The 16,849-nt window shown below is 42.2% G+C and overlaps 1 protein-coding gene across 3 annotated transcripts in view; it reads left to right on the top strand.

Moving 5' to 3' along the window:
• Positions 1-16,849, top strand: part of trappc9 (trafficking protein particle complex 9) — a 308,135-nt gene that overhangs the window by 289,166 nt on the left and 2,120 nt on the right. For all 3 annotated transcript variants that reach the window (XM_034131111.1, XM_034131108.1, XM_034131110.1), the window contains one exon: positions 14,352-14,575. In XM_034131111.1, coding sequence (XP_033987002.1) covers positions 14,352-14,575 — 224 coding nt within the window. The remainder of the gene's footprint in view (positions 1-14,351; positions 14,576-16,849) is intronic.

The raw sequence follows: 16,849 nt of genomic DNA, 5'->3' as shown, positions 1-16,849 counted from the left end.
GTGACACATTTTAAACAGTGAGGAAAGCCATTTAGAAAAAGCACAGCTCAGTACAAATGGCTCAACAGACTGTGAGAATGAGTTGCAAGGAAAATACATTGAGTTTTGGAATCCATTTTTATCATGCTTATGACTTCTTCTTTTTTTAAATTCAAGTGGCTGTTTCATGTCCATCACCTAAAGCTCTGGTGCTGACTGCGGGCTCTGCATTTCAAGTACTCCAAATGCCCTGGAGGTGTCCATTTCATACATAAATACATTCAGAGTTCAGAGGAAATGATCTACAAAGCACCATAAATCCTCCCGTACAACAACAGTAGACTCTTGAGTGAACAAAATGATAATCCTGAACGTCATTTTGTTATCCATCTCTCTCGGATGTCATCTAAATGAGCATTGAGTTTTGAATCTAAATCATGTGCTTTTTTGATGGAATATACATTGATTTTTATCTTATACGAAAGCAAGAAACTATCTATAATGGTTGTTTGTTACTGAGATCCAAACCATTACTTATAACAAAGAGTTAAAGGTCCCATGTCATGGCCATTTCTACTGATCATAATTCCATTGTTGAGGTCTACTAGAATAGATGTACATTGTTCAATGTTCCAAACTCACATTGGTTTCTCATACAGCATCTCTGTATAGTATGTGTATTCACTCTCTGTCCTACATGGCTTGTTGGAGCTCCTGCCCCCCCCCCCCCCCCCCCCCCCCCCCCCCCCCTCCCTGTGAGCCCAGTGGCCGTCTGCGAGACAGCGAAACCCAGCCCGAAACACACACACACCCGCAGCCTGGCTGGGAGTTTGTGTGTGTGCCCAGGCTGAGTTCCGCGGTGTCTCGGTGTCTTGCAGACCCCACACCAGTGAGCCAGCTCACAGTGTCCCGCTCCTCGCAGCAGCGAGCCTCGCAACATCCGCCGAGTGTGTGTGTGTGAGGAAGTCCGCGGATTACGTCACTATACCCGAGAAGTAAACAATGGAAAAAGAGAAATCCCCAACGAGGCGTTCTGGGGCAGCATAGACAGGTCTTCTCTGTGTTAGAGTTTTACTCTCTACAGGGTGTACTTTGAGGGGTTAGTGACTCTGCAGACCGTTTACATGCATACAAACCTTCATAACACAAGGGGACGGGTAAGAACCAGAAAAGCATGACATGGGACCTTTAAATAGAAATAAAACAACTGGCAGCTCTTTAGTCCAGTTGGGACTAAGCTAAAGTAGTCATCTAGATACTCGAGCAACTTGACAAAAACTTCTTCTGTTTGATTTTTCTCAAATATAAATAAATGATTCTTTATTCCTAAAGGGGGAGTCCAGTGATGTGAGAAATCAAAGTGTGTTGGCAGGTGTTGAGGAGTGCTACTGCATATGTAGAAGGTTGTAGAAGCCTTTGTTGCTGCAGAGGGAGTGTGTAAAGTCTAATAAATCACCTCAAGTAATTCTCTTGAAGCAGTGCTGGATACGGCTCAAGTTTAAAAACAATCTCAGGGTTAGGAGTTAGTTTTTCACACTGTTGATTTCTGCTTGAAGCTAGCAGATCAAGGCTTCTTTAGCGTTAGCATAACACACAGATAGTGTGCAGTATGTAAATCCGCTCAGAGTTTCATTGTGGGTAACATTGGGTTTTGACAAAGAACAATGTGTTCATAGAAAAATTCACATTCTCACAACTTGTGTTTCCTCCTGTAATTCACAATGTATTAGATTTGAAAACACGAGAACCTAAACCAATGTTCACTGTGTCTGAATCAGAGTAAAACCGTTAGAGGATGAATTTTGTGTTTACATGTTCACTTTATGTAGTGCTAGGTGTTACAGCCAATGTACAAACAAAATGGAGAGACATGCAATAAAGTACACAATGACTGTTTACCATAGATACACCATAAGATAGGGGGGGGGGGTCTATATATCATTACTGGCTTTTTGTAACACGGTTCAATTGTTACCATTAGTCTGTGATTTTCCATCAAGTGCTGTAAGGCTGTTTCATTTCTGTTTCTGGGTTTGGATGGCAGCTGATCTGGGAGCAGGTCAAGAACAAAAAGGGAGAAGAGACCAGAAGTCAATGTGATATAACAAAGGAACGATAATTACTGTTTTACTAAATTCAAACCCAACTTCAAATACACAAGTGCAGTAGGATATCATATACAAATGCAAATGATATTAAAGTGAAGGTTTAAGTTTGAGTCCTGGAATAAATGCAACAAACCGATCCACAGATGTTCTCTTTATATAAGGCTTTAGCACCTGAAGAATCTCACATTTACAGCAGAGGTTATAAAGATATAATCGTCTTTCCACAGCTCTGAAAAACATATTCAAAACGTAGGTACAGTATAGTTTGGAAAAATAAAAGGGATTTAGGAACGATATGACTGCACCGCAGGACGCCCCGAGCAGAGACTTGCATCTCAGTATGGGGCCATTAAAGTGTCATGGCACCCAGCCACCACACGCTGCTCCCCCACACTATTGATTTGTTCTATTTTGGGAAGTTGCTATATGGCAAAGATATAGGCTTACAGTGTTTTCTTTTCCCCTGATCAGTTCACAGTTCAGTAAACAACATGCTCCAGGTGATGTCCAGGTGGCTTTTGATGCAGAAGTGTGAAGCATGTGCCTGCTACATCCATCGCATGCTTCTTTCTCCACACTACAGGGAACAATGTTATCCATCTAAAGCAGATACAATATCATCCTGAACACATTTAGAGGTAGAAAGTCAGCGTAGCCGCATTGGCCGCTTTATTTTACATTGCTGCCCATTAAAACATTCAACACTTAGTTATGTGGCCGAATGATTCAATCATGTACACTTGATTAGGAGGCTAATTGACTGTTTAAATAAACATAAGAATGGATCATTAGTGCTGCTGGAGATTTAAGGCTGTTGTGTAAACAGCACAGAAAAAGGAGAGTTCTAGTGTGTACTACATAGCATGTAGGACCCAGTATGTATGCGGTACGGCATAGTATTTAGGCGGTAGTTTGTTCAACATTGTGTCTACAACGTAGTGAATACTACATAGTATGCAAGACTTAGTATGTCAACATGGTATGCAAGTCGTAGGACGCAGTATGTCCACTACAAAATATTATGTTCAACATGGTATATATTATATGGAATGTACAACATAGTACAACCAAGTGTGTATAGGACACAGTATGCACTACAGTATATATGACCTATTAAGTATTCAATTGTATGTACTTGATAGTATATACAGCCAAGTGTATAGGACATAGTATGTACAATCATTGTCTTTTATTGTGATTGTAGTAATGTGTTTTTATTACATGTACAGCACTTTGGCTCGACCAAAAATCGCTTTTAAATGTGCTTTATAAATAAAATTTGATTTGATTTACAATCTAGTAGGTAGAACATAGTATGTGCTACAAAGTGTTTACAAGCTATTATTTAGGATATAGTATGTGCTACAAAGTACTTATTATTAACACAGTGATATACCAAATAGTATGTTGAGTCTAGTATGTAGGACTCATAGTATGTACGACATGTCAGCAGAACAATGCACTTTCAGTGTCTCTTGAAAGTCATTGACCCTTTCTTTAAAGGAAAAGAAATGAAGAATTTAAAAAATAAGGCAAGAGGGAAATGTGAGTTTAACATGCTTCCTTTTGACTGTTTCTTACAGCCTTGTAAAGTGGGCGTCCTTGTCAGACTGTATCTTGTCAAATATACAAGAATTGTCAAATGCAATTCCAACGTGGAAAAGGTGGAGAGAGAGAGTGGGTTTTTATGATCCAACAAGCATTTTGTTTGAAGCATACTGACGTTACCACCTACATGTCCTTTGTGACTGGAGTATCTGTTCGTGGTGTGTTTTGTCCTGGGGGAAATACTTTTCCTTTGTACTACGTATAGGCATCTATTAGTACAACAACTGTTGCTGTAGGCAGCCTGCAACACATCCTGGAGACAACTCTTAATGTTGATACACCTTTAAAGACCCAGATTTTCCATCATTTATTTGTATTTATTATTTATTTCCCTATCCGCACTCGGGCGACTGTGGCTGCGAGGGAGTGCGGTCGTCTTTCAACCAGAAGGTTGTGGGTTCGATCCCAGCCCATGCAGTCAACATGTCGATGTATCCTTGGGCAAGATACTTAACCCTGAGTTGCTCCCGATGGCCAACGGTGTGTGAGTGTGTGTGAATGTTAGGTCCGAGAGTAAGGTACACTGCTCTGTATGAATGGGTGAATGGGTGAATGACATGTCGTATGTAAAGCGCTTTGAGGGGTCTTAAAGACTGGATAAAGCGCTATATAAGTACAGTCCATTTACCATTTACTCATGCAAGAGACTCTTGAGATCCATTGAGATCCCTCTAAGAGCTCTCTGCTTCCTCCTTGTCGTAGTCTTACAATAAGTGTGCATATTATCCCTGAATCCTCACAGTATTCTGCCTGCTTTTGAAAGCCTGGCTGAGTGCGGCTACAAGTGAAGGTTAAGGATGCTAAACAATGATTACCTTGAGCACGACTCTCAAAACCAGCCATGTTCCTGAAGAGGGAAACAGTGCGGGAGAATGAAAGGTGGAAAAGGTAGAGAGAAGTGTTATTTGAGTCAACACAAGTCACGTAGCCGGCAGTGGCTGAATGAAAGCGCTGTTGAATGTTTGGATGAGTAATGCTGCTGCTCCTGTGCTCATGATGAGTGTGTTCACTGGAAGCGAGGTGTCCTGTGTGGAGATGAGCCAATGTTAGTCAGCCGAGCTCATAAACCTTCACCAGCCAATCTTCCTGCCACAGGCTGCTGATGGAAACCAGAGCATGTCAGCCTGTTCGGGGTGAAGCTTCCTAAATATGTCCAGTGAAATAATTAAACAGTCAATGTTGGATTCCAAAGTAAGGCACAGATGGACAGTACCAACCTTTTGCAATGGGAGAAATGTAATCTGCAAATGTATGCTCGGTTTGTATCGCCTTGGCCAATTGACTATCTATGAAACTGCATATGCTGAGCGGTCCAGAATTAGCTCAGTTCAAAATGTGTATAAGGCTCCTGGTCCAAACTGATAAATGTCACATCCAGTGAGCGGGAGAACATCCAAACTGTCCCTGGCTCCTTGTTGTCAAAGCAGATGGACAGTTTTAAAGGTTTGTTGAAGGAAAACAGATATAAGTGAGAGGATAATTATAAAAGTGGCAGATGGCTCAGGGGAAATCAGAGGCTGACAGGTTATTTTTAGACTTGCTGCTGCACACCTCAACCCTTTCTTTAAAGCACATCCTTCATGGAAGCATCCATCAGTGACCCTGTTAAACCCTGGTGACTTTGGTGATGTTCATCCTGGAGGAAGAGACACTGGAGGGCAGTTCACCTGGAGGACGGTTCACCTGGAGGACGGTTATCACACGCTCCTTTCTAGCAATGGAAATCATTTTGGTTGTTTCTGTTTTTATGAAAGGAGAAGCATTTTTTAATTTTTTTTAAACATGTATTTATAGATTTTTTACATTTATCACATTGCACAAACGCAACCGAACATTCCCCAACATTGGACATACAGTATGGCAGATTACAAAATGAAGAGAAGCTATATTTTAGCTTACAGTGATGACTTATTTTGTTGACCGAAACCAAGAGTTAGCAAGAAAAATAGTTATCAGAAAATAAGATCTGTTGCAAATACATTAATGATACTTACACATTTGGTTCAACAGGATAATCTCCATCTATTAACATCACTATAGGAATTCTGAAGCGTGAATGCAGTCGCTAGTCGCAGGTAAAAAGCTAACGCTAGGCTATAAACAAGCTACATCGTGTTCTTAAGGCTGCGCGTTTCCATCGCTAAGCTAAAGGCCGCTAATGTTTCCCGTATAGTCGTCCAAAAATATCTTACATTTGTGTCATCCAGGTTTCTAACCACAGACTCTTTTTTTCCGGTGTTGAATAGGTTTTTTCTGCAACTGTTAATTTGCCGTCTTGGTCATTGCAACCGAGCTAAACAAAGGTTCAGTTGGAGCCCATTGATCGTCAACCTCTATAAACATGTTATCTTTGGAGCAACATGAATACACTAATGTGCCCATTGTTCTCATATTGAGTTATTTCTCAAGGTGAAGGATTATTAAAGTAAAACAATTGGCAGGTTGTTCCTTTTCATTTGAACACATTGGTAATGATTAATGGTTCCTCCTGGTCCATTTCTCTTTTCTTTTTGCAGAGTCAGAATGTTCTTTTCTCGACACAATGTGGGGGTGTAAAGATTCAGCGGGTTTATTTCTCATGTCCTCACTTTTTATTCTCCAAGGCAATATCATGCTTTGTTTGTGTTATTGGACGAATCGTACTAAGGTGTGATTTATTCAGATATCTAACAATATCTACGAAATGTACTTACCCATTAATAATTGTTGAACATAATAGTGCAAAGATGCATGCTCTGGTATATTTAATTAAATAAGAATTTCATTTACTTTCTCATGCACAGGAGCAAAGTTATGCCTTTCAAAGATCTTGCTGTTGTAAAAACCTCAGTTGCTCTTCTTAACACACACACACACACACACACACACACACACACACAGACACACACACACACACTTAATAATACTATGTTGGTTATGTAATCAGTTTGGCCCCCCTTTGTACGATGAGCGTTTCCTACACACACTTCAGAAATGTAACACTGCACGAGGTGTGTGTGTGTGTGTGTGTGTGTGTGTGTGTGTGTGTGTGTGTGTGTGTGTGTGTGTGTGTGTGTGTGTGTGTGTGTGTGTGTGTGTGTGTGTGTGTGTGTGTGTGTGTGTGTGTGTGTGGTGTGTGTGTGTGTGTGTGTGTGTGTGTGTGTGTGTGTGTGTGTGTGTGTGTGTGTGTGTGTGTGCGGTGATGGGTGAATCTTAATAAGCTCCATCCTCACCCCGTGTGTTTCACGTGCATAATCTTGTAAACACTGACAAATGTGCGCGTGACGCTCGTCATCTCTGTCTTGGCGGGTGACAGCGGTGAGAAAGGATTGTTTAATCTCTGAGCCGTGCTTTTTAAACTCTCTCAGGAGGGAGGAGCTGATGTCTCTCTCTCTCTGTTTCTCTCCTGGTTGCTGTGGCGACGCCTGCCGCAGCGCTTTGCCTCTGCAGACTCGTCAGCAACATCTGGGAAAAACACAGCTGCACACACGCGTTATGTAACATCAGGAGAGGATGAGGTAATCAGAGGTTATACTTAGGTAAAAGCAAGACTCAAGGCTTTCATTGTCATTCGTACACAGTGTAGAATCTTAGGCTCCTCCAACAGTGCGACACAATAAAACAAGTGCCATAAGAGTCTATATACAAGTAATTGGAATATGATGTATTAGTTACATAATGTGGAAGTTGCAGACAGATGAATGTTATGGATGTTTTTTCAAAAGTTCAGCAACACCACAGTGAAGATGAACTCTCATGAGTAAAGGTCCGGCATTCAAAATGTTCACTCAAGGAAAAGCACACAATTATTGTCTTTTTAAAATGGACTATTGTTACCAAAAACATAGTAGGGAAAAGACGGGTCAAAATTAAACCTTTTTTATTTTAAAAGAAAATATCACAGTTCAAATTGTCAGGGAATAATTTCGCCCTACATGTTTACCTCTCTCCCTCTGATGCAGCTGCCCTAACCCTTGAGCAGCCGCTCTCTCCCTTAAGGAGGGGCTGCCTTAGCAAGTTGTTGTTGCTACCAGTTTGTGACCGGGCAGCTCTCGGTCAGAGATAGTTATTGTTGTGGGACACCTGGAACACATCCTTCTCGGGGTGTAGATGACCCCGAGCCATAAGCGACAACAAATGTGATTCAGTGTCCTCAGCTGTTTAGTCTCTCTATTGAAGAATGTTGATTATTACACTCTGAACTAGTTCAAACCTGGAGCTACAGGAGGGTTCTTTGTGTGGTCAACTCGTGGCCCGTGACCTGTCGTGTGAATTCTCCGGCCGAAGCTCCAAATAAACCGTCAGTGTTTGCCATCAAAGCTCCAGCTCTCCTCGTGTCTCTCTCTGAGTCCTGACTCCATCAAAGCTCCAGCTCTCCTCGTGTCTCTTTGAGTCCTGACTCCATCAAAGCTCCAGCTCTCCTCGTGTCTCTCTGAGTCCTGACTCCATCAAAGCTCCAGCTCTCCTCGTGTCTCTCTGAGTCCTGACTCCATCAAAGCTCCAGCTCTCCTCGTGTCTCTCTGAGTCCTGACTCCATCAAAGCTCCAGCTCTCCTCGTGTCTCTCTGAGTCCTGACTCCATCAAAGCTCCAGCTCTCCTTGTGTCTCTCTGAGTCCTGACTCCATCAAAGCTCCAGCTCTCCTCGTGTCTCTCTGAGTCCTGACTCCATCAAAGCTCCAGCTCTCCTCGTGTCTCTCTGAGTCCTGACTCCATCAAAGCTCCAGCTCTCCTCGTGTCTCTCTCTGAGTCCTGACTCCATCAAAGCTCCAGCTCTCCTCGTGTCTCTCTCTGAGTCCTGACTCCATCAAAGCTCCAGCTCTCCTCGTGTCTCTCTCTGAGTCCTGACTCCATCAAAGCTCCAGCTTTCCTCGTGTCTCTCTCTGAGTCCTGACTCCATCAAAGCTCCAGCTCTCCTCGTGTCTCTCTCTGAGTCCTGACTCCATCAAAGCTCCAGCTTTCCTCGTGTCTCTCTCTGAGTCCTGACTCCATCAAAGCTCCAGCTCTCCTCGTGTCTCTCTGAGTCCTGACTCCATCAAAGCTCCAGCTCTCCTCGTGTCTCTCTGAGTCCTGACTCCATCAAAGCTCCAGCTCTCCTCGTGTCTCTCCGAGTCCTGACTCCATCAAAGCTCCAGCTCTCCTCGTGTCTCTCTGAGTCCTGACTCCATCAAAGCTCCAGCTCTCCTCGTGTCTCTCTGAGTCCTGACTCCATCAAAGTTCCAGCTCTCCTCGTGTCTCTCTGAGTCCTGACTCCATCAAAGTTCCAGCTCTCCTCGTGTCTCTCTGAGTCCTGACTCCATCAAAGCTCCAGCTCTCCCTCGTGTCTCTCTGAGTCCTGACTCCATCAAAGCTCCAGCTCTCCTCGTGTCTCTCTGAGTCCTGACTCCATCAAAGCTCCAGCTCTCCTCGTGTCTCTCTCTGAGTCCTGACTCCATCAAAGCTCCAGCTCTCCTCGTGTCTCTCTGAGTCCTGACTCCATCAAAGCTCCAGCTCTCCTCGTGTCTCTCTGAGTCCTGACTCCATCAAAGTTCCAGCTCTCCTCGTGTCTCTCTGAGTCCTGACTCCATCAAAGCTCCAACTCTCCTCGTGTCTCTCTGAGTCCTGACTCCATCAAAGCTCCAACTCTCCTCGTCTCTCTCTGAGTCCTGACTCCATCAAAGCTCCAGCTCTCCTCGTGTCTCTCTGAGTCCTGACTCCATCAAAGCTCCAGCTCTCCTCGTGTCTCTCTGACTCCTGACTCCATCAAAGCTCCAGCTCTCCTCGTGTCTCTCTGAGTCCTGACTCCATCAAAGCTCCAGCTCTCCTCGTGTCTCTCTGACTCCTGACTCCATCAAAGCTCCAGCTCTCCTCGTGTCTCTCTGAGTCCTGACTCCATCAAAGCTCCAACTCTCCTCGTGTCTCTCTGAGTCCTGACTCCATCAAAGCTCCAGCTCTCCTCGTGTCTCTCTGAGTCCTGACTCCATCAAAGCTCCAGCTCTCCTCGTGTCTCTCTGAGTCCTGACTCCATCAAAGCTCCAGCTCTCCTCGTGTCTCTCTGAGTCCTGACTCCATCAAAGCTCCAGCTCTCCTCGTGTCTCTCTGAGTCCTGACTGCTTCAGACATTTCCCCCACAAATGTGTTATGTTCTTCTCATTTGTAATTGCAGGCATGATGTGTCATTTGTGTAAGCCTGAGATTGTTTATTGAAATCCATATCAAAGATATGAATAATTTAAGCACGTGGGTCGTCAGCTTCTTACAACTAAGCCTATCAGCAAGATGATACAAAACTGAGTTCAAAATCAGCTAATATGCTTTATGGAAAATAAGAAATAGTTATTTATTGATTGCTAATGTCAAAACTAAGAATACTAAAGGGATAGAGAGGGATAAAGGAAACAGCTGTTTTAATTGTCCTTACACGAAACCTGACTTGCTTCTAGACTTTAAAATCCTTCTTCTTCAAGTATGACAGTTTTTACAAATGAAAAGAGAATTTTTCATTTGGATAATTGTACCGCTTGAGTGATTTATCAAAAACAGCTCCAGGTGAATTACTTGTTAAAATATTCACGCAATATTTGACGATATTAAATAAAAGAGATGCGTGCGGTATGTGCTGACGTAGTGAAGCATGTCGAAGTTTTAAATGCTCCTTCCTAATGGCCCATTTAAGAATCATACCTCATATATTTCTCATGAATTGATGTCTTTATCTCGTTATTGTATCAGCTGGTCAATGGAGTTCATTTGAATTGGCCTACTTTATATAAATGCCTCTCCCTCCTTACCTGTCACAACACAGACAATCATTTCAGTACCTGTTGCATGTGCACAAATGTCACTGTCCAAGATGGCTGCTATCGTAATAGGGCTGTGCAATTCATCGTATTTTAATCTCGATTTTGGCTTGCAGCGATTACGAAAACAACGTAATCGAAATAAAACGATTATTATTTTTATTTATAAGTATTATAATTTGTTTTATTGGTTTTTCAGTTGAATTAAACTTAAAGTTCAGGGTAATCAACTGTTAAAAACATACTGTTCAATTATTTATTTATTTCAATAAATGGATGTTATAAATAATCGTGATATCAATTATTGACCAAAAATAATCGTGATTATGATTTTTGCCATAATCGAGCAGCCCTATATCGTAATACATTTGACTAATAGAGAGCACAACTGGGCTTTTGTTATCTTCAGAAAACTAGACACATTCCTGTATGAACCCATTTTCCACAATCACAGTGAAGGTAACCTGGAAGTAATTGGTGAAAGTATCTCTACGTCACTCAGCTCTGCACAACAGGAAACAGACAGCAGATGTTTACGGCGTTTTGTCGTGACCTTTGGTGTCCTCTCTGGAGAAAAGCAAAGATGTTTGCAGAGAACCCCGACCAATCAGAAACCTCGATGTTTCCAATATTGGTCGGTTGGTTTACGTGTTTAAAAAGTGACATAATGGATGAGTTGTGTAAAACTTAAACATTACCCTCATCCCTGCTCACATTAGGCACACTTGTTATGAAATCTATTTTTGTTTTCATGATGAGTAAACACAGTCGTTGTTTTACTCATCAGAGCGTGCTGGCGTTCTTCCAACTGTGTGTGTGTGTGTGTGTGTGTGTGTGTGTGTGTGTGTGTGTGTGTGTGTGTGTGTGTGTGTGTGTGTGTGTGTGTGTGTGTGTGTGTGTGTGTGTGTGTGTGTGTGTGTGTGTGTGTGTGTGTGTGTGTGTGTGTGAGCTCATTACAGTCTAACCGTTCTCTTTTGTTCTCTTTAATGTGAAGGAATTTATTTCCAGTTTTCGAGCCGATGTAGGCTATCTATAATTTGCACATCTCCTAGCAACAAGACTTTGAACAAACTAAATATATCTTCATGCTTAGGTGTCACTATAGGCTCATTGCCACCGGCTATGTGTATGTATAAATCAGGCTGTGCATGGCTATAACCTCTTGATACATTATGTATTAGGATGCAGGGGTTATGGCTCTGTACTGTATACTGCAATAACAACAGTTACTGTACTGTACGGGGATCTGCATATTGAATCAAATAAATACACTTTTAATGTAATTTTAGGGCAATCAGATCAACTGGTGTCTCTTTTGCTGCCTTGGAAAATGTATAAGAACATAATTACAGAGCCTGGTGGGGGTAATATCTCAAGAACAACTCAGTTTCTTTTTAGATTTAAGTTGTACATTCAGGGGAAATCAACATTCATATCATCTGAGATTAAAGTGGTTAAAATCAAACATTTACGAGAAAAACTGATCCATTATATACCAAAAATGTATGCAATTAAGAAACGGCATTGAGTGATTATGTTGGTGCACAAGGGGTGCATCTCATAAAATGCAATTGTATTGCCTCGTTTATGTGGCGTTGGTATCTTTCTAATTGAAAAAAAAACGACTTTCTTTGCAATGATTTTGAGGAAGGTAATAGTTTGGTTTAACTCATAAAATGACATGTCAACACACGGAAGTATCACTATGGAAACAAAGCCTCGCAAAGAGGGACATATCCCAAGAAAAAATATTTTTAATTTTAAATGTACGTGAAAAAAAATCTTTGCTATTCTTTGAGATGAAAGTGGTAAATTGACAAGAAAAAACCCCACAGATTTGCAAAGAAAGTGGATATTGATTTAGTTTAAACTGGTCATTTTAAAAGGAAAAGAAACTCAATTGTTTACGTGAAAAGTCCTGAAATGTACTACAAGCGAAGTGACACTTCATTTCACATCTACACAGACAAAAAGCCCCCCCGAGCCCCTGCTGGTTCTGGAGTGAAGTGCGTATTTAATACGGCCGTGGATCTGAATGTCACCTCCTGTAGTTTCAGCTCTCCGGGCTGTTTGACAGCACGCCATCATTTCCCCTCCTGCTGATGGTCTGTCTGTCTCCATGTCAGAGGCAGAGAGTGTCCACAAGTTAGCCTTCAGTTAGAGCTGGCATTTCATGGTATTCATTTTATTGTCTTTTTATAGTAATTAATTTGAATATTTGATGTATTTTTAAAGCCCTTTGAGACAAACGTGTTTTGTGATATTGGGCTATACAAATAAAGTTTGATTTGATATGTCCCCCTCCTCCTACTCCTCTCCACACGCAACATATCGGCACACCAGCTCTGACTCAGTGTTTATCACAGCTGCGAGCCTGACTCTAGAAAGCGTTTGACAACACGTTCGTGTGTTTGTGTGTTTGTGTGTGTGTTTGTGTGTTTGTGTGTGTGTTTGTGTGTTTGTGTGTTTGTGTGTTCGTGTGTTCGTGTGTTCGTGTGTGTGTGTTCGTGTGTTCGTGTGTTCGTGTGTTCGTGTGTTTGTGTGTGTGTGTGTTCGTGTGTTCGTGTGTTTGTGTGTGTGTGTGTTCGTGTGTTCGTGTGTTCGTGTGTTCGTGTGTTTGTGGGTTTGTGTGTGTGTGCCTTTATTCTCCGCGGAGTCATTACTCGGGTGATCTCTCCGGGCCCCCTCTCGTGTTTTGAGTCAGTCTTTTTTTATGCTTCATCCCTGCCGCCGGATGCGAGTTCAGTGAGCTCATTGTTTCCAAACAAATCATGGTGTCTCCCTCTGTACCTCAGCCAAATGGAGGCGAGTCAGGAGTGACGGGCCTCACATTAGAGGGATTGAATTGAAGTCACTCAGAGTTCCTGGGGCGGTTGTGAGAGGAGAGAGAGAGCTGAGAGCAGAGGGGGAAGAAAGACTCAGATTTCAAACTAAAGTCAAAGTAGACTGTATTACAGGTTGAAAGTCTTGCGTTCAATACATCCAGTAAATGTACAAAAGTATTGTCATCAAATTATTCTTAAATAGGCCCTATTATGCTTTTTGGGGTTGCTTGCCCCTGTCTTGTAGTGTGTTATATACTGTGTGTGTGTGTGTGTGTGTGTGTGGTGTGTGTGGTGGTGTGTGTGGTGTGTGTGTGTGTGTGTGTGTGTGTGTGTGTGTGGTGTGTGTGTGTGTGTGTGTGTGTGTGTGTGGTGTTGTGTGTGTGTGTGTGTGTGGTGTGTGTGGTGTGTGTGTGTGGTGTGTGTGGTGTGTGTGTGTGAACTATCTCGTCCTGTTTTAACACTAATCAGTCATGCATGAGATGAACCGGAGGGAGTTCAGTGTCCTCCCCTCAGCTCCAGAGCTCTCGCTGATGTCAGTGAAATGTTTTTTCTGACAAACAAAGCGTATTGATCGTCCACCAGAAGCAGAATGATCAGCCATTAGCGGTCGGGTGAAATGGAGATGGGATGAGATTTGAAGTGCTCTTAATTCTGCCCGATTCTCCTCATTTCTTTCTATAGAACGTCACACAAAGACAGCTGTCAAGATTCGAGGCTTTTTGTGTCATGTGTACGTAGCTACAGTGTAGATATGGCGATGACAATCTGAGGTCACAGGCTCCTCCAACAGTGCAACACAATAACACAGATACAATTGTTAAAATAGTCCAAGTAATACAAATAAAATATAATGGAAATAGTGCAAGCAGAGTCTATATACAAGTAATTGGAATATGATATATTAGATCATTAATTCAGCACGTGGGTCATAAGCTGCTTACAATTAATCAAGATGATGAAGTTGAAGTTGCAAACAGATGAATGATATGGATGTTCAGGTGTTTAACAGTCTCATGGCCTGTGGGATGAAACTGTCCCCCTCCTCCTAATCCCTTTGTATCGTCCTCTGTCTCCAGATGTGCTGGTGAATGGGAAGCCGTGTGACTGTGATGTCGTCGCTGACTGTAGATCAGGCGACGCTGTGTCTCTGGAGGTCCAGCTGACCAACCTGAGTAAGAACTCAGTGGGTCCGCTGGCGCTGACCGTGGTCCCGTACCAGGACTACCAGAACGGGGTCCAGAACTACGAGCTGGAGGACGCCGTGACCTTCATCGGATCCAACACCTTCTACATCGACACGGTCAGTGAGGGCTCCAGATGCATGTCATCAGAGAGGGCAAGAGTACACACAGCCTTTACTCAAGTCGATGTACAGATAAGATCAAATTGTTTAAATAAAAGTACAATAATAATAAAACTGTACACTAACAGTGCAGTAAAAAGAGCAATTCAATAACTACAGGAAACATAGATGGTCACATCATTAATGTAAATATTAACAGTATTTAGTAGTGCAAAAAAAACGTAGCAGTAGTTACGTCATTTATCGAACATTAATAATAATAATATTGCACATGTTATATAGCAGAGTGTTTTGTAATGATGGTATTTATATTGCACATAGTGTTGGTGTGGAAGTTCTATAGATACTCGTGTTTAAAAATACTCTGGTAAAAGTAGAAGTACTGACCAAACACATTCAGTTTTAAAGTAAAAACGGTCAATTCAATATCAAATAAAAAGTAATACCATAAGATGTTATGTCTCAGTTTATACAATAATTTATTCTTATTTATCCAGAGTTTGATTTGTCCATTCTGGGCTACTGTAGAAACATAGCTAACCTAACCAAATGTAAATAAAGATTTTAATATTATATTTAATTTCTTCCCAAAACATCCCCCTAAATACTTTCAACTGTCCTTCAAACACCATGTTAAGAAAGCATTAACAAAAATGAGGGAACATGACTGTACACAGTATTTAAAAGCACATCATCGTGTTTTAAATTACTTCCTCAGGCTCGCTCAGATTTATGGTTCGCTTCAGTTACGTAATGACGGCTCTCCAAATGATTCTAACATGATGTTTTATTGCAGTTCAGGCTTTAGAATACACATTAATCTACCTCAGGGAACAGTGGAGGCAGGCGTAATGTTTGCCTTGATGAAGTAAAGCACGTTCTAACTTAATGTAAATTAAGACTTGAATTGAAATGTCCAGCAGGCAAGAGAAACATTTAAAACCTATACTCCATCATGCTCAGCCAATAGCTTAAAACTACAAAAACACGGGTATGTTCCTTTAAATGTCACGCCTGTGATCTTTAAATCAAAAACAACCTTGACAGAGGAGGGCGTTCTCACTTTTGAATTTTGAAAAAGCAGCTTGGCAGAACAGAGAGTCTCAAAAGGAGATGAATGAATTCCCCATATTCCCTGAAATTGCATAACAACTTCATTTTGGGAATTGTTTTTTAAATGAAGGAAAGAACGCTGCACCAACATGTGAATTATGTCACAGGATGCATATCTGAAAGAGGCTTTTGTGAGTCTGTGGGAAAAAACATCAAATAGTCTGCAACAGAGAAAAGTGTCTTATCTCTGTCGCCGTAAGACAGCATTATACTGGATTCTGATTGGACATGCCAAAGGTTGTTCATTTTTGCTACGAGACTTGCACTATTTTGATGCACTTTTTCTGTACCCCCATGGCTATCTACCTCATACTAAAACACCCATTATATGTCCTACATTTGCTTGTAGAAGACCGTTTAAAAAACATATATCTTTTTTAAACTTTAACACCTTTTCATCAAAGCTTTCAAACTAACCAAACTCCCCTGCTGGCTTCACTCTTCTGTCTCAGACTGGAGCCACACGAGAACGGTAACGCAAACGAACCAAATCCGATATCAAAAAAGTCTTCCGTCCTCACGCAACAGGCACCAGAAACGTGTCCGTTCACACGAGACTGCTCGAAAGCGCTGGAGACGCTGTAGTACATATGCCGGGCCTGTAAGTGGCGCTGTACTCCTGCCACAAAAGCAGCGAAGAAGACTTCCCGCGCATGGTTGCCATGGTTACCCTTCTGTTTATTCCCCGCTGTGGCTTTTTTTCTCCCTCCCCGAGGCAAGCGTTTGCTCCTGCTGTAATTCTCTCCGGTTAGTCCACCAGCAGATGACAAACACCCACCTCTCCGCCTCTTCCAAGGGACGAGGGGACCGAGCGGCAGAGTTTCAGTTTCAGTTTGTTTCGCCGGTCAAGATGTCCGTTAAAGTTTAAATCTTCCGGACAAAATTAGAAAAGTGCCGGTCAAAGGTCTTCTTTGTTATTTATTGAGCTTTAAAACAAATTGATAACGACTCTATATAATAATATAAGAATAAAACACGGAGCCTCTCTTTTTCTCCCCCTCTTCTGAGAGCCCAGCAGCTGATCTCTGAGCAGGTGGGCAGAGGCGGGGCTATGGCTTCAACGTTATCAGGAAATGATCGTATAGGCGTAGACACGGAGCCGTTTGGCCCCCCAGAGCGTTGCGTCCCCAGATCTACCCACCTAGGGACCCGTTATCG

This window comes from Trematomus bernacchii, unplaced genomic scaffold (genome assembly GCF_902827165.1).
Source record: "Trematomus bernacchii unplaced genomic scaffold, fTreBer1.1, whole genome shotgun sequence".
NCBI classification, from domain to species: domain Eukaryota; kingdom Metazoa; phylum Chordata; class Actinopteri; order Perciformes; family Nototheniidae; genus Trematomus; species Trematomus bernacchii.
Note: the sequence above shows the minus strand (reverse complement) of the source record. Positions and strands in the feature narration are given on the sequence as shown.